This window comes from Microtus oregoni, unplaced genomic scaffold, assembly GCF_018167655.1.
Source record: "Microtus oregoni isolate MIOR12 unplaced genomic scaffold, Mior012 000085F_ref0000168, whole genome shotgun sequence".
Classification (NCBI taxonomy): Eukaryota; Metazoa; Chordata; class Mammalia; order Rodentia; family Cricetidae; genus Microtus; species Microtus oregoni.
The window spans coordinates 5,591,039-5,611,412 of NW_024544551.1; the positions used below are offsets into that span (position 1 = coordinate 5,591,039).

The following is a 20,374-nucleotide window of genomic DNA, read 5'->3' on the forward strand; positions in this document are numbered from 1 at the left end:
ACTGCGCCTCTTCAAACAACTAATGTGTTCCCTCCTTCAACCCCCTCTTCTCGCTCTACACGGAGCGGACTGCTCTTGGTCTCTGGGAGTTGCTTCTCAGTAGCTTCTGGCTTGTTAGTGACGCATGCCACTTGAAAGACTCCGCACACCATGTGCTAAGAGACACGGCAAACTGATTTGGACCCACTGACTATCTGCATGGCCGGTACTATGACTTACATTCCCAGTGGCGATGATAGATGGGTCTGAGTTTCCCAGGTGGTGGTTCCCTGGTGACTAAAGGGCTGCACTTGCCAAATGGTTTGCTGAGCTAAGGGTCTGTCGGGGGGCACAGAGAGATGACTGGCTCAACTGGGCCTTAAACCTTTGACCTTAGCTTCATTAGCTCTGAGCACCAACCAGCCTCAGCTCCATCATGACAATGGCCCTGGCTCCACACAAGGAGCACCGATACATTCAGAAGGTAGGCAGATGTAGAAGACTCCACAGAAACAGACAAACTGGCTGGCACACCACAAAAAAAAATGAACTTTAGCTCCGCCTCCTTGATACCTGGTAGGAGAAAGCTGCTCCTGACCTCGCTTCTCACAGAACCTCCGTGTTAGCCCTCAGGATGGAGAAGCATTTTTAGGCTCTGACGTATTTATAAGGTAAAAGCAGCCAGGAACACGACGATTAAGCATCGTTATTTAAACCAAGTCAGAGCACCTACCAACCGCCTTTCTGTCCTCTCAAACCACAAAGCAAAGAAATCCCCCTCACAGATGGACAGAGAAACACCATGGAGAAGAGGGCAGAGGGAGATAAAATAAAAATAAATGATATTTACCTTCTTCTGTTTCATGCCACACGATCCCTTCCAAATTGACACTGGTCCCAGGTTCACAGGGCCCAAGACACTCTGGCTCTGTCACTACTCCAACTTCACACGTATTGACCCCCACGGACCGAGTCCGAACCAAAAGCTGCTCGACTGGCGCTGCAATATTGGATGAAGATGGGGAAAAGTAGGAGGGCAGAATCTGAGGTGCGAGACCGCTGGCAATCGGCGGCGGTGGGGCCGGCACTGTAAACAGGGGGTCAACCTGAAAGACAGACAGGCTTACTGCAGGGGTGATGCATTCTGGGAATTCGCTGTAATGCAATCTTCTTACATGGCTTCTAGAACAGATCATCATTCTACATTCCATTTGCAATTACCATAGGCTCTGAGTGCTTTCGTGGGTGCCAAAATATAAGGAGAACAGAATTGAGCGGTTCGTGTTTTCAAGTCCAGGAAGGTGAAGACCGGAGCGCTCGCTTCCCGAATGAGAAGCAAGGCCTTCTAAATTCACCAACGGGACAATCTTTTAGTCTCCGGAGACGTGAATGAAATTGCGTTGTAAAATTAACACTATTTCCCACTCATAGAGAAACCTCATTTTCAAAATGATAACGTTGTCTAAAGGAGAAACTGATAAACACTAATAAACAACAATATCTGCGTTATTGGACATTTAAGTGAAGGAGATGGACTACAATTGGTCTCAGAGTACTTTACAACCCATAATGAATTAAATCACTACTAAAATATATTAACTTACTCTGCCGAATGTATAAAATTTATAACTTGATTATACACACTAAAGCACGTAAGCTGAATATTAGCCTGTGTTAAGAATCAATTCCTAATTAAGTGTTGTAGCGTGAAGTTTAGCAGGAATTCATAAAGAGGATAAATAAATGCATGTGCCTGCATCCACACAGCCTGAGCTTCCCCACCCACAAAGCCTTCGATGACTGACTGAGGAGCTCAATCAAGGTTTGGTAGCCCCCCTACAACACACGCCCTAATCCAAAGAAATGGATACCACAGCCAAGTACAAGGCCTTGAGGTGCAAGAAATTCCCTTTTGCATCCCTAAGCCCAGAAGGACAGCAAAGGTGCTCTGCCCAAGTTGAGAGGCCTGACTGTGATGAAACCAGAGCCCACAAATGCCCTAGACAGACCACCAGCCATTCACGTGGCTCACTTAACAACTACTAGCTAGGACTGTTATTGAGCAGCATGGATCTGACCTTGGAAACAGGTCGTCGGCTGTGGAGAAGACTCAGAGGAACACACCTGTGTACTAGGACTCCAGATGCCCTATGCACTGTGTGCAGACAGGGCCTCATTTCAAGGGACAGCATCTCGGGCTCATGATCCGCCGGGTAGACAGTGAATGTTAAGAAGGATCCACAGACGGCTGACCTAGTAAAACTTGATCTCATCTGCTGTGCATACATCCCTTGCTTCATCAAGTCCCTTTGCAGTCTTTTGGCTACAGATTTAATATCATAGTCTTTGTTGCTTAGAGAAGACAAAAACTAATAAAATAAGTATTTCAATTGGGTCTGAAGAGGAGCTGTGCTCCTTGAACTGGGGAGGCAGTCATCTGTGTGGGCTCTTGGATGAACTGACCAGAGGATCCTCTACAATTGCATTCCACCTACAATGATCAACTGACATGCACTTGCCTGAGCGATTCTAGAGGCCAGAGAGCAGCCCTCCACCCATCTGCATGTTAAAGAAACTTAATTTCCTGCTCTCAAAGCTGCCATAAAACTTCTTTTGCACCATACTTTTTTATTGTTCTGACCGCAGAGTCCCAGAAAGAAAAGCCCCTGGCAGGACCAAGTCCCCAGAAGGTGATTTATGCCTTCGCGAAACATAGCAGAGCATGGATCAAAGCTCCCACTGAATGCTCCTGTTTAAAAATGGGGGCTGACAAATGAGGGAAGGGGTTCTGAGGAAGAAAATTAAGGAGGCGGTGGCGGGGAGGAGAGATGAGCTCAATCCTAACTACAGCTTTTATTGCAACTAAAAACCTGTGTGAGGAAAGAAGAATTGCTCTCCGAAATTAAAAACGGCAAGATGATGCAAGGTGATAAGAAGCTATCGGGACAAAGCGGAACCGTTTTACTGAAAATAGCGTCAGGTGGCCTGATCCACAGCCCACACTAAAGATGAGAACAAAGACAGCTTGAGTTGATGAGTAAGAAAATGGACCAAAGTAAAAGAAGTGAGGAGTCAAGAGAGCAGGGATGCAGCTCTGGGAGGTGAGGACTGGACAGAGAATGAATGGGACCTTTCTGGATGCAGCATGCGTTCACTCTAGGCTTCTGGCTCCGGGCCTGACCCAGTCCTAGTCCTTTCACCTCTCAGAGGCCCACTTTCATTAGCTGGGAAATGGATTCTTCAGCCTCCTAATACCGCTAGCAATGTCTATTTCACTTGTTTCAGCACTGAATCCCCATTTCAACCCAATCCCACTTATAGACAGACCGATCGATAATACATCCCATGATATTTGTGATACTTATGTAAATTTTTAAAAAATCAAGTTTTTGTTGTGGGGTTGCTGCTGCTGCTGGGGCCAGTCCTAGGACTGGAGCAGGCTCAACCCACGCTCTATCACTGAAAAATTTGGGTGTCCTGAGAGCAAAGGCCTCCAAATAAGCCGGCCGTGGTTGTTTCCTTGAACACAGTCCAAATGTCATGATCTAAGCTGAGTCAGTGATAATGTGGAAACCTCATCCAACAGTTTTCAAATAAGGAAATGAGGGATCAGAGGCTCTGACTATAAATATGAACCTACTCATAAGATGATAATAGTCTAAAGCCTTTAACACTGGGTATCTCAAATATTCAGAGCTTTGATTGTCAAAGTGAAGTCTTGTCTCACTTTCTCTATAATCCTGGTTTTTCTTCTGGAGCTCAAATCTCCGGTTGCCAGAATAACTAGCCCTTGCCCTACCCTGCATTCTACTCCCCCGCCCTCTCAGTCCTGCAGAGGTGGGACACAGAGACCACCCACGTGGCTTCCAGCAGCCCCTCCTCCCCTAGAGGTCACCAAATGGAAGGAGGGTTTTGGGGGCAGGAGTTACAGCCACTCCCGGAGTGTTTTACTTGGCAGATATGGTATTTTTAAAAGCATTCCTCTTATTTACCAATCCGTAAGAGCTTAGAGAAGAATCTGAATTTCCATTAGCTCAAATGATGGAGAGCTTGCTTCACGAGCCCACACTCCTCAGCAGTCACACGAAGCTCTATATGTCTGTGCCTTGAGCCTTTGCGTTCCAGCAAGAAAGCCATCTAGACCAACCCACCCAACTCTAGGGGAGCTTGTGTCCCATATATTGTGCAAGAACAAAAAGCTAGCACCAGTGTTAGCCAGGGGAGAAGAGAAGAACACACTGCGGTGGGAAATTCCCAAGAGAATCACCTATCACGGGAAGTTAAAATGGAGAGGACTATTCAGAGACCATGGCTAGTATTTCCAGCTAGGCAATGTCCCAGTGGAGCTGTCCCTCTGAAAAGATTTAAGTTCTCTCATGGGCATCATGGTGTTACACACAGGGTCTTAAAGGATATTGCATAGTTAATTTCATGTTAGTTGCAGCAGGGGCTCCTAAAACAGAATAGTCTGGCTTCAATCTGGGGACTCCCCTTCTTCCATCTCCCTAGTGTTGGGACTTCAAGCTTTCACGGCCACACCAGGCCTCAGTAGATAACAAGTCCGCGATGCCCTGATCTCTCAGGTCACTGATGCACACTGAAGCCATAATTTCTTCAGTCAGTGAAGTCTGTTAATGCAGAGGTTGGTAACAGGCCTGCCTGATGGGAGGCAGCAGCTTCTGAGCAGGACAGCTGGGGCGTGGGATCCAGAGTTTTGTGAGCAAGGAGTTCAGGGTTCAAGTCCTGCCTCTACCAGTTCATGTTCAGGGGACTCTGAGCCAGTGGTGGAACATCAGAACCAGAATCTAAGAAATGGGGGTGGTAATGACCATCGCCCCCACTGGGGCGCAGGGAAGACTGAGATAACCCATGTAAAAAGAGGTGCTCAGCTCAGGGTACAGCTCAGTACACACTGGCTTAAGGGTTTGGCGAGTTCCCAGTCTGATATTCCAGCTCTCTAAACCATGCACACAGCCTTACAAGGCTGCTTTCTACATGCTACTATATTTAACATAAATCTGTAATCCCCTCCAAATGCATGGCTAAGTGTGGTAAAAGTATAAGAAAAGGGGGCTTAACCCAGAGAAGCTCAGCCCGGGAAATGCGGCTTTCTACCACTGCCACCTGGCAGTAGCCTGCTGGCGCCTTCCACCCCCATCTACAGTTTCCTGGCAATGAGGAGAGCACCCGGAGGTCCTGGTGAGTCCTGAATTACTCCAAGATCTCTCCTCCTCATCTCCAGGTTCCCCTCTCTTCCTCACATGGCCTCGCCCAAAGTACTTCTGCTCACCTCAAAGCCCTCCACACTCACTAAAGAACTACTTGATATGTTAAACTCTGTGCGACCTGCTCCGAAAAGAATGGGCCCCAAATCCCTGTGTCCCAAGGCTGCAAGCTGCATCAAAGGAATCAATCAACACTAATTAAACAATCACAAATAGATCGACACGGCAACTTCAGCTGTAGAGCTGTGTTCAAGGGAAGAGTGCAAAAGGCTGGACTTTAATGGTAACGGGGCCAAAGGTCTTTAGAGCTGGAATCCTAGCGTGGCCATTCACTATGGGACCTCAGGCATTTGATCTCTGTGTGACTCCGTCTTCATCTGAAGAAAAACAGAAATAGCACCCAGCTAATGTGACATGGAGTCATACAAGCAACCTGAGTTCAGGGCGTAGGGCAGAGTAACACTCACTAAGTAGGAGCTAGTCCTGCCATTAATATCATTACCATCGTTGCAAATATATCTCAACCTGAATGAAAGGAAATTGATGGGTGGTTTGGTCCTGTGAGGCCAAAGGTTAGGCTTTACTGCATTCAACAGCAATTCAAGTGAGACAACTCTGCATGGCTTCCTAGAGGAAGAAACATACTCCTAATCAGATGGTCCTCATTTCAAACTCACTGTATTAATAACGAGAATTAAAGATCGGAACAAAAGTACTGGCAGTTTTAGCCAGGGTTCCTTTGTCAACGCTCTTGTCTGTCATCTTGATGGGATAGTGATGCAACCTAGCAGAGGCCAATATAGGAAAGCAGCCATCTTCCAGTTGGGGGAAGGGAAAGAAGAAAAAAAAAGACTCGTAAGTCTAACAGCTGGTGGTGGCAGCCTGTCAAACTGAGGAAAGTTAATGTCAAGAACAGACGCGCCGCAGTCTCTCACTGTTATTTTTGCATGATTATTCCCAGGTGTTGGTGCACGCTGTGCAGTAGCCTGGCTATTTATCACGCCAGAGAGCCTAAGAGCAGGGGGCGGGGGCGGGGGGGGGGGAGCAGAGAGGGCGGAGGGAGGCGGGGAACAGAAGGTTATTTACACAGATAGCGGCACTTAGTGTGTGTAATCAGAGGTGGGGGAGGGGAAGGGACGACGGCTCTGCAGAGGTCCTGGTAATATTTTCTCTCTTCACCTTATTTCAAGGGCTTCCTGAGTGCTGATGAGCCAGGAAGGCTCCGAGGCTGGAGTGCCGGTGGTGGCTGCTTTTCATCATCCAGCGTTTGCCTGTGTCAGCCGGGGAGGCTCTACAGTGCCAGGAAGCCCAACGCTAAACCCGAGGGGTCTCCCGGGCACGGATGAGGGGCACTGCCGCAGACACTCTAGACCAACAAAGACGCATCCACGTGGCTCTGCTGCAGGAGACAGCCGGGGCTGCCAGGGGGAAAGCCCGGGGCTGCAGACAGGGGAGCCTCCTCACTGCAGAGACCACCCCCACCCGGATTGGCCTGCATCAGGGCTGAACCCTGACAGGGCGACGTGCCCTGGGTTCCTTCCATCTGTTCTCACAAATCTCCACGAGTCCTGTCGTTAACCCCTCAATCCTAGGATTCTCAGACTGCCAACTGCCAGAGGCAGGAGGAGTGTGGTGTTTCATTTTCGCACAGAGTCAATGTTTTGATTCTCTGAGCATGCTGGGGCATGGGTACTTAAGGCTCTCATTTTCTTCAGATCCTAGCATTTGGCTGCTTTATTAGATTGCCCAGTCGCCTCTTAATTCTAAAAGCATTAGGAAGAAGATCGCTCTGCTGTAAGTGGAAACCTCTGCCTTTTGGAGGTGACCAATGCCTGCTGATGGCAGAAAATCTGGGCTATGCATCTGCTTGATGTCACTGTTTCCTTAACAGAGTGGGGTCGGTTTAAAAACATGTTCCTTAGACATGGATACTCTCGCCAAAATTAACTACGCTCGAGTTTCCATCCCAGGGAACAAACCAGAACAGATCCAACTTTGGTCATTATTCTTAGTTAGGCCTCCCCTAAATGTGGCAGACACTTCTGAGAGCCAGGATGAAAGCAGTTTATGCTCTGGAGCTTGCAGTGCAAACATGAAGGGGGGTGGAGGGGACAAACTCATGCTAATGATTTAAGGGTCCAGTTCTCTTCTAGCCCGGAGTCTCAGCCACTACCAACCACTTTGCAGAAACAGAACAGGATCCCAAAGCAGGGGCAACTTATCCAAGGATCTAAAATTCAAGACCAAAGCCCGGCCTGCACAGGGCTTTCGACTTGTTTGTACAGAGTTCACACCCTGAGCTACTGTTTAACACACACGGTGTTTAGGGATTAGAACAGTTTTCAAACAGACATAGGAGGCAGGATTACACTGTGTACTCATTTTTCTTTTTCATTTAATCTTCACAAAACTGTGAGGAGGTGAGAGTGACCTTGAAGGGTCTCTTAGAGTGGGTGGCCAAGCCAGAATTTGAACCAACCTAGGTCAACCAAAAGTAACCTCATCTAAATGTAAAAGAGAGCGTGAGATAGAAAGCCTCCTTCGAAGGGAATTTCTGAGCTTATTTTTCTGTACACAGGAAGTCACACACCTGAAGCTTTTTTAATGCCTACAGTTTAAAACTCTCCCATACTGTGACCCCTCCAGAACCCCTCCCCCACTCCTAGGCAGAGGCCATGACTCAGCAGTTAGGAGCTCTCTGTACCTGAGTTCCAATCCCCCAAGCCCATGAAAAGAATTTGGGCATGGTTGAGCACACACCTGTAAATCCTGTGGTGGAGAAGTGGGTGGTGGAAGAGAAAGAAAGATAACTGGGGCTTTCTGGATATTATACCAGCTCAGTTCTTGTGCCAAGAGCCCTCAGGGGGTATGCAGAAACACACCGTACACACACACACACACACACACACACACACACACACACACACAAGCTCCGCGGTAGAGCACTTGGTAGAGCATGTGTGAAACCCTAGGCTCAATTGCCTGCATTGAGAGAGAGAAACAGCCACCTGAAACCACCAGCTGAGCTACTGCCAAAGTCTAGCCATGACCATGGCTCTGCTCCCCTGGGGCCAAGAAGAATGCTTCCATTTCCAGCCAAGACAAACAGAAGCCTGGACACACAGAATACCAACAATCTAGGCTCTGCTTGATGCTGCTTCAGGGGAAGGGTGTCACTAGCCATCAGGAATAACCTCAGAGGTGGCCCTATGTGCAAGCACACGTAGAGAATATGCTTAAACAACAGCATGACTTTCAGCTTCCTTGTCTAGCCTTGGCTATTTTCCAAGCACCATCAAAGGTCTGAGTGTATACAGACAGTGTAATTACACCACTCAGCCCAATGCTTTCAATTGTGTTTTGCTTTGTTTTGTTCTGAAGCTAAACTAAATCTCCTCTCAAAGATGCTCACTGTAGAATTTTATAGGGATCTGGGCCTCAAGAACTCTTCCAGCACACCGTATCAGTTGTCACATACTTAGCCTCGCTTGTACTCCCGGAAAGACTGCTGCCCCACCGCTGAGCCACAGGCAATCTGTTCTCAAAGTGCCGCTGACATTTTTCACTGCTCAGAGTGGGGTGTGCTTTAAATAGTGGCGGTAAATGGTAGGAGTTTTCATATCTGGTTCAGAGGGCTTCTCTGGTCTCCTCTCGTCGCATTTCCAAAGATGCCGAAAACAAAAACAAACCACGGGGAAAGGCGGTGGCGATCACACGCGGTACTGGAAAAGCCTTCTTCCTTTTGGGAAGAGTCCTTTTACTGTCTCCCTGGTATAAAGTTGAAATTTCACCCAAATTGCATTTCTACCAATTAAATTTCATTCCTTCCCTTGACAGAGATAGCGCAGAGGTGAGCTCGGAGGCTGTTCCTCAGAGGATGCCTATGGGAGCCAATGAGCCAGTTTCAACTCAGCTGAACAAGGCATGTGCTTCAGGAGCTGATGTGCACACTGCCTGTGGCTCCAGGGTTCCTAAATCCCTATGAAGTCAGGTTGAAAAAGGGGGACCAATGGCCACGTCTCACCTCACTCTGCCAGATGTGGACGTACTTCTTGAAGGAAGGGAAATGGGGAAGAAAGTCTATTTGGAGAAAATCCTTCTTTTTTTTTTTCCTGCTCTCAACTAAAATCCTTTCTCAACCCAGGTTAGGTGACTTCTTCCAACCACCCAAATGGACTCCTGTAGAAGTGTACGCATTTGAATTATCCAATATATCTGCTGGTGACAAATGACAAGGGACTGCCTGAGTCATATCAGGCCCTCAGTGTCTTGCAAAGGGTCAGAACTTGCTTTACCAAAGCACCATGGGTCAACGCACAGAGAGTGACAATTTTAACTTTGTCTATCTTGGTACCAATACCTACCTATGTTTAAGGACACAATATAATTCCTACCATGCCTCTACTGAAAGGCAGATGTGAGTCTCCTCATTTGATTTGGAAATGAGTCCAAAAGAGAAGCTGCCTGCTCAGGTAAGAAAAAGAAAGAAAGAAAGAAAGAACCAATGAAAAAAGGAACAAAGGGAAAAAAGGAGAGAGAAAGAAAGAAAACAACAAACACAGCAGAAGCCATGAATTTCCCAATAATGTCTGTAAGCACCCACCTCCAAGTTCACGGTCACATAAATTCTACTATGTGTTTGGTATTAGAGATCAGACTCACCCAGGGCTTCAAGCCTATTAGGTAAGTTCCCAGTCCCATAATACAACCTTATTCTCACAAAGTCCTACACGAATAAATTACAGTTCCCAAGTTCAGGATTATTTTCCCTTCTGTGAACAGAACAGATTTTTAAAAAACCCAATAGGTCTCTCTCTAGAGAGAACATTTTTCTCTGACATTTTTCAAGTATCCTCTGAGAAATGTGATCCATATATAACACATAGGACAGGAGGAGACACCTCAGCTAGAGTACTCAATGTTAATGGCACTTGGGACATTTTTTAAAAAAAGAAAAAAAAATCTCTCTCAATTGCTGTTGAGAATGTCTCACACTATAGCCTTAAGCTGTTCTGGAACTCACAATGTAGCACAGGCTAGCTTCAATCTTTCAGTTTCCAAAGGACTGGGATTATAGCTGTGAGCTAATATATTCAGTTTAATAAATAAGGTTTAAAAAGATCTTTTCATAAAAATGATAGTAAGCCAAATTCTGGTTCAAATAAAAGCAAACACCTCGGTATAGTGGCACATGTATGTCTTCCCAGGACTTGGGAGAAAGAGGGAGATGTATCAGCAGTTCAAGTTCACCCTTAGTTCCATAGAGCCTGAGCTATACATGAATCTGTCTCAGCAGAAAAAAAGAAGGGAGAGGAATGGAAGAGCTAACAAAATCCAATGCTGAGGGAGAAGGTACATAGTGAAAGATTATTATTCTGCTCCCCATGCAAGAGGTATTGAGCAAACAGAGTAAGTCCAAATTTTTTAAGGGCCTAGTTTTTGTGACAGGAACACCATGTATTGACCCAGGCCCTCCCCTTTGTAAGAGTTGCTAACAAAAGTTGCCTCACTGTTAGGGAAGTCATCCTCTTATCCAGTATCTTTCTGTCAGTTGCCTCTACGTGACAAGCATTGTTCCAGGAGAGATGAATAATCACTGCAGAGGAGAGACTATGGTCCGGATTCAGATGGTCAGTTAAGCCCAAAGCATTATGGGAGCACCGAGGGGGTGGGGCAGGGAGTGGGTTGAGGTAGATTTATGAGATTGTGTAGGACTTGGCCTAGGAGAGGCTAGGGGATATCTAAACTATCCTGAATGCAGCAGTAGTTAAGGGATTGGCAGTTGAGAGCCAGGCATAGCTAGAGGGAATTCAAGAGTCCAGGTAAGGATAAGAACCTAGGGGTTTCTGTGAGGCTAAAATATAGCATGAGAAGTTTCTGAAGTAGAAGTGTGGGAACATCAGCTGACTCACCTGGTAAAAACTCACATTGGCTGAGAGGGCAAGGCTGGCTGCGCACAAAGAGAGAAAAAGAATATGAACGTGTGTTATAATGCCATGGCAGAAGTCCGATAAGAGACACAGTCAAGACTCAAGAAGGTGGGAGATGAAGAGGAACTCAAAGATGAGTCTCAACTATCCATTTCCATTAGAAGAGTCGGTCTCTGGGAAGGGAAACCTGGGCAGAAGGCTGTCTCTGGGGAAATGTTTGCTGGGTAGGCACAGGACTCAAGGAGAAGTGAGCTAGACTAGACCAGGACACAGAAAATAGGAAGCCAGTGGAAGGATGAGAGGCTCTCAGTGAAAACCCGTGGAGTGTTAGGAAAGAGGAAGGAATCAGTAGACCCTGAGAGCCGAAGAAGAAAGTGAGAAAGCTCAGAACAGTGGGAAGTCCTAGTCATCAGGAGGTAAAGATCAGATTTAAGAGGAAGTTGGTCTGATGTTCAAAGCCACTAGGAACTGGCCAAAGACCTCCTTCTGTCCCTCACCTACCAGAAGAGCAGGGATGCTAGCTTTTCCAAGCATTTTTCCTAACTTCACCCGAACAGCCACAGGTCACCTAGTGTGTGGTCCTTTCGCCAGCCAGGAGCCTCCTGTCTCCATGCAGGCTAAAGAGCATGACTCAGAATCAGCACCCTTTGTTCCGTCAGTGACTAGGCCTTTGAGAAACCCTTAAACGCCTCAACCTTTTGTGTAGCGCTGGCAGCCAGGAGGAAAGATAATGTGATCTTCACCTCAAGAGGAGTCAAGGAACCTGTGGAGATCAAGTTATTTCAAGCTCCTGCTCTGCCCAAGATCCCCAAGGGCACTAAGCTCACAGAATCTAATTTGTCACAAGGCTAAGCATAAGACAGACAAACTTGTTCCTCTGGCTTCTGAGAACCAGACATTGTTTTTCAACAACGATGAAAAGTGAAATGCTTTAAAATGCCTGGAAATGAATTTATAATTAAGTATTTACAGTTACTTTGAATCTGATATGGAATGAGATTTGGACAGAGGGTAATTTTTTTTTCCTCTTCTAAAACCTGTATTCTGGGGAAAACCTTAGCTGAAGACTGAGGTCAGGGTCTGTTGATGTCATTTATAAAGTGGCACTTAAAAGGCTAATGACAGCTATGTCATAGCGGCACTTCTGAATTAAAAAAAGAAAAAAGATCCTTCTGAATCACAGATGCAAATAAAAACCAAGGTTAGAATCTATTTTTACTTTCACACTTAGTATACCTTTTGCTTACAGAGAAAGAAGACACAGGAGACGTTAACAGAATCTCATTCTCTGGACATTCATATTTCCAGAATATTTCTAGATATGTTTTATTTCAGAAGAGAATATAGATTGTCACAAAGAGTTACTAAGATTCACTACTGACTGGACAGATAGCTCAGTGGTTAAGAGCGCTTACTGCTCTTACAGAGGACCCTGGTTCTGTTCCTAGCACTGAATGGGCAGCTCACAAATCCTTGCAACCCCAGTTCCAGGTGATGAGGTACCCTTTTCTGGCTTCCATGGATACTGATCACACACGGTGCAATAAACTGCAGGGCTGGGTGCGGTGGTGTATGCCTGCGGTGGCAGGCAAATTTCTATGAATCTGAAGTCAGCCTTGTTTACATTTAGAGTTTTAGTCCAGCCAGAGCGACATAAGACCCTGCCTTAAAACCAACTACAAAAACTCCTGCAAGCACACACATAAATAAAAGTACATCTTAAAAGGGAAAAAAAATGAAATTAGGACTGTGGCAGGGGGCCGGGAAGGCAACTCAGTCAGTACAGGATAAGGACCGGAGCGCCTGTCTCTTGTCCTACTGGGGTAAAAAGTGGAACAGCTGAGCGTGGCAGCATGTGTCTGTAATCCCATTGCTAGTCAGGCAGTCTAAGTTCCATGTTGAGTTAGAGACCTGTATGAAATAATAAGGTGGAGAATCAGTGAGGAAGACACTTGACTTTGATCAAGTGTGCTTGAGTGTCCGCCTGCCTCTGCCTCCCGAGTACTGGGATTAAAGGCGTGCGCCACCACCGCCTGGCGTGAATCAGACATTTTTACACACTGTGCCCTTGCAAAAATGACAGAGACTTATTCCATCCACTGTTATCAAACTCCTAGCATTCTCGTGGCCACCAGGGTTGCCCTTATCTACCTTCAAACCCAGAGTTCTCACTGTTCCAGTCAAGAAACAACTGCAGTTTTAGCAGTAGAGTCAGTTAAATTTAAATCAAGCCGACCTGACTCATTTAAATCAGTCAGGAAAAACAGCTATCTTTTCAAATTAAAGAATTCATGTTTCTTTTTGCCATAATAACAACAGACTTCATAAAACTCATGGGTGGATTATTATTTCAAGATGGAGGGGACAATGTCTTCAAATAGTCTCATTATTTTATTTTTAATGCCATAACTCAAGCCTTTCTACATACACATATTTTTATAATGAAAACTGCACTCCACACCTCTTCACGCATTTTTTTCATATCTTACAGCTATTAGAAACTCTACACAGCTGATTCTATATCAAAATTAAATGAAGCATCTATTTAAATAGCCAAAGAACTCTCTTCTCAAAGTTAATCATGGATATTTTCCCAGCATATTAAAATCTAATAACCTTAATGCAAACAACTTACATTTAAATTGTTTTTTGTTTAAATAAAAACCAGAATTACTCTGAACCATCAATCATGGTGAGATGAGCAGCTGAGATAACTACCTTTGTTAATCAGCATTAACGCTTACCAATAAACACTCAGTCCTTGATGGCGGTGCTAACTTTAATTACAGCATTAAAATTTACTAGGAAAAAGGAATGCTCATGGCAAGCCACTGTTAGCAGATAAGGAATACATTGTCACCTAGGATTAAAATATAAGAACTGGGCTGGGGAGAGATGGCTCAGCAATTAGGAGCTTGTACATTCGGGGATTTGAGCTCAATTCCCAGAACCTATGGTTCACAGACACCTGTAATCCCAGCTTCAGGGGATCTAACACTCTCCTTTAGCAACCATGGGCATACAGACACACGTATAATTCTTATTAAATCTCAAAAAAGAAAGTACTGAAAACTTTAGCACCATGAGATCCGCGCGGTTTTGGTTTTGTTTGCTCTGCAGTTGTATGTTTTGTTGAGGTGGGGAGGGGTGGGGTGGATGGAGACGACTGGGCTGGTGAAATCTACTTTAGCAGCTTTGATATTGAGTACATTCTCATGCTTTGAGATAATTTTTTAAACTGTCACAATGAACAAATACCTACTTTCCAATATTTGTCAAGATTTTACCCTGAATAAACCTATACATAGAAAAAAAAAGAAAAACTATTCATGTTGGGGGGAGGGGGAATGAGCCAGTCAAATGTAGAGCCATCCGAATGTGTGCCTGTGGGGGTCAGAGGACAACTCGTGAGCGTGCTTCTCTCCTTCCAACAGGCGAGTCCTGCGGACCGAGCTCAATTACTGGATGGCAAGTGCCTTTCTAAATAAGCCCTCTCACTGGCCCGAAAGCTATACATTTTGGTAAAGCAATCAACTTCTTATTTTTTTGTTTGTTTGGTTGGTTGGTTTTTGGCTAGGGGAGGGAGGTGTTTGTTTTTTGAGCCAGGGTTTCTCTGTGTAACAGTTCTAACTGTCCTAGAACTCACTCTGTAGACCAGGCTGGCCTGGAACTCACAGAGCTGTCTGCCTCTGCCTCCCAAGTGCTGGGATTAAAGGCGTGAGCCACCACTGCCCATCAGCAATCAACTTCTAACAAACTTTAGAAGTATGTAAATTTCTCTTTAAGGTAATACGTTTTAATTCTTTTCAGCCAGGGATAGTAACTAGCACACTCCTATATTTCCCACACTGGGGAGGCAGAGATAGGCAATTGAAAACTCAGGGTAAACCTTGTTTTCAGGGTAAATTCCAAGCCAAAGAAGGCCATATAGGAAGACACTACTAAAACAAACAAACAAACAAGTAAACATAACACCATTCCTTATACAGGCACAGAGCAGTGTTTGTAATCCCAGCACTCAGGAAGCTGAGGCAGGAGAATTACCAGTAGTTCAAGGCCAATCTGGACTACATAGTGAGTTCCAGACCAGCCATGGAACAAAATTCTATCTCAAAAACACAATAACAAGAAAATCTCTTCTAACACATCACAATTTTGATGTAACCATTTCTTTGAAATCTAAAAATCTGTGGTTTTAAGAATTTATGGGTACAAACTAGGCATGGTGGGGGACAGAGGCAGGATCTTGGTGAGTTCGAGGTCAGCCTGTTCTACATAGGGAGCTCCAGGGAAGCTAGGACGACAGAGAGATCCTGTATCATATACGTATGTGTCTCTCTATATATATACATACATGTATATAATATGTGTGTATGTATGTATACCTATATATGTATACACATACAAATGCTTTAGCCAAAAGGATCTCAGAGGCTTTGTAACAATTCAAGAGGATTATGCAAAATTTACAGAAAGGCAACAAAATGAGCTAAAAAATTCAGTTCTTTTGTTGTACTCTTTTAAATGTGGTGGAAGTAAGCTCAGAACCACAGGAGTTTGTGGCCAAATAAACACCCACTGCTTAGCAGAAGTTCCCAGTCATAAGCCCACTGTGAACACGCATCCTGCAACCTAGTTTCGCGTCTCCAGAGCAGAGGGGGAACTCTGGGTGTGTCTATGGCCTTAAATGTCCCCAGTGGGTGGTGAAGGACAGTAGACAGAAGTTCTGTGGCTTGTTACCTCATCATGTAAAACCTTCTGTCTTCTTCCTCTTGGCCTTCGACAGAAGGAAGTCATACCTGACACAGGGCTCGGCACACCCTGTGACTGAATGGTCACTGTAACCTCACAGTTCTGGTTACCCTGCCCCGGCCACATGTCACAATCTGAGCACAGGCCCACATTCTCAGAACTTTCTCGGCCCTTTGTCTCTCACTACGCCACCATGAAGGATGGCAACGCTAGTGAAAATTCCATCTGCCACCCAGTCTGCACATCCTTCAGGAGGGAACTGGTCATCTTTCACTGCTTATCATCCTCCAACTGCCTCGTTAGCGAAACAAAACAAATTCTCCTTCGCTTGCGTGAGGGAGTCTAATATTTTGTCAGACAGAAATGAGAAATAAACCTAATCTAAGCTGTCAGAGAATCATGAAATGCCCCTGGCAGTTCAGTACGGACTCTTTGAAGAAATGAAACTTCAGTTTATCAAGCGTGATTTTATAAGCAACACTGATTTAGCTGGTAGATAACACGGCTGTCTAATCATTAGTAGGCAGACAACAGCCATGTGAACACATCAATTAGGGGCCACTGCCAAAAGCCCTTGAGATCTTGGAGATTAACAGCCAATCCTCTGTTTTACAAGCTCACATCAAAAAGAATATTAATAAGAGGAGGGGCGATGTGCAAGCTTGTCAGAGTAATTCAGCCACTAACACAAGGATTTTTTTTCCCCTTTGCCTTCTTCTCTCTGTTGAACTGAGCCCAGGAAGAAGCTGGCATCAGCTACAAAGTGCAACCCTGCCAATTTCTTGGAAGATGTTTTTCACTACCATATGGGAGCTTGTAAGGGTCTGCAAACTGCTATCTGGTGAATAAGGACAAGCACGACTTCTTCATGTCCCTTTGCAAATGCCAGGGTGACACAAACTGAACCGTCATTGAATTATTTCTAAATTAGCATGCACAGGAGAAATAGCCACTGGCTTAGCTCAATCAGAAATTCTGTAAAATCGCCTATGTATTCCGTTCCTAATACTTCTTCCATCCACTGAAATTTAATTAAGAGGCACTACTAGCTCTAACCTACACACTAATGAGTTTCTCCAAATTAACACAGTGCTTCCCATTGTCGAAGAAATCACAATGTGTGCTAAGACGTCAATGCTTTCCCTCCAGCTCTCTCAGGAAAACGAATACAAATTCACGGATATTTCTAGGGCTAGAATTAAACCTGTTTTCACCAGCCGCACAGGTATCATTTACAGAAATGAGTATCAGAGGCACAGCACTCATTTTAGGTCTATCAGTATTTAACTTGCTGCCAGTGAGGAGGGCTGTATTTTTGTCAATAACCAGATTAAAGCAAACAGCTGGCCACGAATTGTTTAGTGGGGTTCCAGCAGGCTCCCTCATGTACAAACAGAAGCCACTGCAAAAAGTGTGGTCTGGGTCTCCCCACCACTTGCAGATTCGCTTGCACTTGCATTTGTGAAAGGCCGTACATTTACAAAGTGTTTTCTATCATTTCATCTGTTGTTCTTCATTTGAAAGTCAGCGTGGGGTGGTGGGGAAAACATTCGGAAAGGGAAACGAAGCAGGGGGTTCCTGTTACTTTTCCTGTTTGGTCCCCAGTAAGTCACTTAATTCAAGGGCTTGTTGACGAGGAATTTTAAATCAAGGAGTCTGCACTTGGGTTCAAATACTTCCTAGAGTCTAAGAAGCCTGAAAGTTACGGAAGTTCCAGTCTGTACTTTTGTATGTTTGTCCTTTCTCCTAATCCCTAGAGACAGGACCCTCTAGGTTAGCAACTGCACAATCAGGAGGTAGTTAGGCAGGGTTGTGCCACTTTTTCGTGACAGCAAACTTCAGTCAGGTGTGGTGACTCCTTTAATCCCAGCACTCAGGAGGCAGAGACAGGTGGATCTCTGTGAGTTGAGGCCAGCCTGTTCTATGTGGTGAATTCCAAGACAGCCAGGACTACATAGAGAAAACAAAAGAAGGATTTCTTTGTAGGCCCAGGGTTCTGACATTCATCAAAAACCAGAGTGTCTTTGCCTGCGATGACAGCCTCTTATGATTTCTGAAGGTTGTCATAAAAACCAATAAGATACTGCTTTGAAAGTCTTTAAACATAATTGCAGGGGCTCCTGAAGTCAAGAAACATTCCTTGAGCAACAAAATTAAAAACTATTGTATCAAGATTAAAAACAATGGACTACTTTTACTTATTAGAAAAGAAATAGGCTTCTAAGTAAGTAATGTGTCTGGAAAATGTAACAGAAATATGATGGCAGCTCTCCCCAGGTTCTGCAGATGCTATCAGCAGGTTACACAAAAGATGCAGAGACTTCCCCATCACTGGGCTTCCTCTGTTTCAATATTTTTCAGCAAGAATTCTCTCCTCCACCAGTATTGCTCAAACTATCTGTTGTTGTTGTTGTACCTGTAATGTTTGCCTTTGTTTTAAAAAACAGGGAATAACTGTGTAGTTATTCCCTACAGAATATGGCATTTAAAATGTTTTCAGAACTTAGACTTTTCTCAAAAATAAGACATGTCTGCTTCTGGCAGCACCAATTACTTCAGAGAGGTTGACGGACAATGAAGAAACTCATTATGGAATTTGCCTTCAATGTGACAAGGCTAGTCATTTTGAGCAAGAAACTGCTCTTGTCTAGACTGCTTGATGGTATACTGTATGAACTGGAGATGCAGGACCGACAGGAAAGTGACTACTGAACTTGCCAAAAAATGAGATGGTCCTTCAGTGTTCCTGCTCCACAGAAGAAACTGTCAGACATTCTACAGGACATAGAAGAAAACAACTGATGAACTTATCCAGTCCAAGGCAAAACAGATCTTCCAATTTCCTACTTCACTGAAAAATATGCTAGATTCTCTGGGTCTGTAGGTTGAAAATGGATGCCCCAATGTTGCAAAAGAACTTTGGGTAACTGTCCAGGTAGCAAGATGTCTCTGTCAATTGTAGAGTTTTAGAAGTTGCTTTCAAAGCATTTTCTGGTTATGTAGGTAATCTAACATGTCTTTAATGGAGTTGAGGACAGACAGTTATAGACATAGTTTTCCTTAGTTATGATAAAAGATAAATCAGAAATGAAACCTTAAACTCACAGAGATAGGATAGATGATAGCATATTTTCTTTAATTTTGCCAGTTCCAAATAGACTAAAAAGTGTAACTATAATTCTTGCTTGATACCTGTTTTGTTATATGTAATTTTATTATGTTAAAGCTAAAGTCTTCCTTTGAATTAGACAGAAAAGGGGAGATGATGTGGAATGTCCTTCTGTATGTGTTGCTTTTATTGGTTGAGGAATAAAGAAGCTGTTTGGGCAATGGCTTAGCAGAATAAAGGTAGGCCAGAAGTTCAAACAAAGATAAAGAGTAGGCAGAGTTGAAGAGATGCCATGTAGCTGCCGAAGGAGAAAGATGCCAGAACATTACCTGTAAGCCACAGCCTCGTAGCGATACACAGATTAATAGAAATTTTAATTTAAGATGTAAAAGCTAGCTAGGAATATGCCTGAGTCATTGGACAAACAGTGTTGTGACTAAAATAGTTTCTGTGTGATTATTCAGGTATGGGCAGCCTAGACAAAAGCTCAGTTCCATTTACATGTAAATCTTTAGCTGACTTTAACTTGCTATAAAGACCAGGCTGGCCTCAAACTCACAGAGATCTGCCTGCCTCTGACTTCTGAACATATGCTATCATGCATACCCACCAAAACCACTTGTTCTTTTCAACCACAGTTATGGCTAATGATTACATAGGTGCACAATGATGACATATGCCATATAGAAACCCTCAGATAGGGTAATGTTTCAAGTTCTTTCGTGAATTCTAGCATAGACAGAAACGGCTAAATTCATGCTTGATTTCCTAAGAGCTCATCACACTCCAGACACAAGGGCTAGCTATTTTTGTGCCTGTGTGTATATGCACCCATTTGGGTATACACACGGGCAGGGCCTGAAGCTGACTTTGGGTGTCTTCGTCAATCACATTCCACCTTAAATCTTGAGATAATGTCTCTCACTAGACCTAGAGCCCTCCATTTCTGCTAGACTGGCTGGCCAGTACCCCAGAGAATACTGGCTGTACCGTTCCAGGCCAGATGTACAGGTGAGCACTGTTATACCTGGCTTTTTAACTGGGTGCTGACAATCCGAATTCAGGGCCTCACTCATACATAGCAAACTTTTCACCCTGAATCATTTCCCCAGTCTTCCACACCCCATTTTTCCCTTTGCAAATCAGGCTGGCTTTAATGTAAACTTTCCTATAGGTATCTCTTTTTCATTTGAATATTGTGGGTATTTTCTTTTCGTATTTGCAAGAGTGGCTGTCCGTTTTAGCCCTGGGGATTTTGTGGCTAACAAAGAACCCATCAAACAAAACTCTCACAACACACAGGACAGTCACTGTGAGCTGGTATTCTGACACAGCATACACTTTCTGAGTAAATCATCTTTATCTTTGTTCTTTAAAAT

At 44.5% G+C, this 20,374-nt stretch overlaps 1 protein-coding gene across 4 annotated transcripts in view; it reads right to left on the bottom strand.

Annotated features, from left to right (window-relative positions):
• Nucleotides 1-20,374, bottom strand: part of LOC121441948 (zinc finger protein 608) — a 109,544-nt gene that overhangs the window by 60,372 nt on the left and 28,798 nt on the right. For all 4 annotated transcript variants that reach the window (XM_041643365.1, XM_041643366.1, XM_041643367.1 and 1 more), the window contains exon 3: nucleotides 830-1,085. In XM_041643365.1, coding sequence (XP_041499299.1) covers nucleotides 830-1,085 — 256 coding nt within the window. The remainder of the gene's footprint in view (nucleotides 1-829; nucleotides 1,086-20,374) is intronic.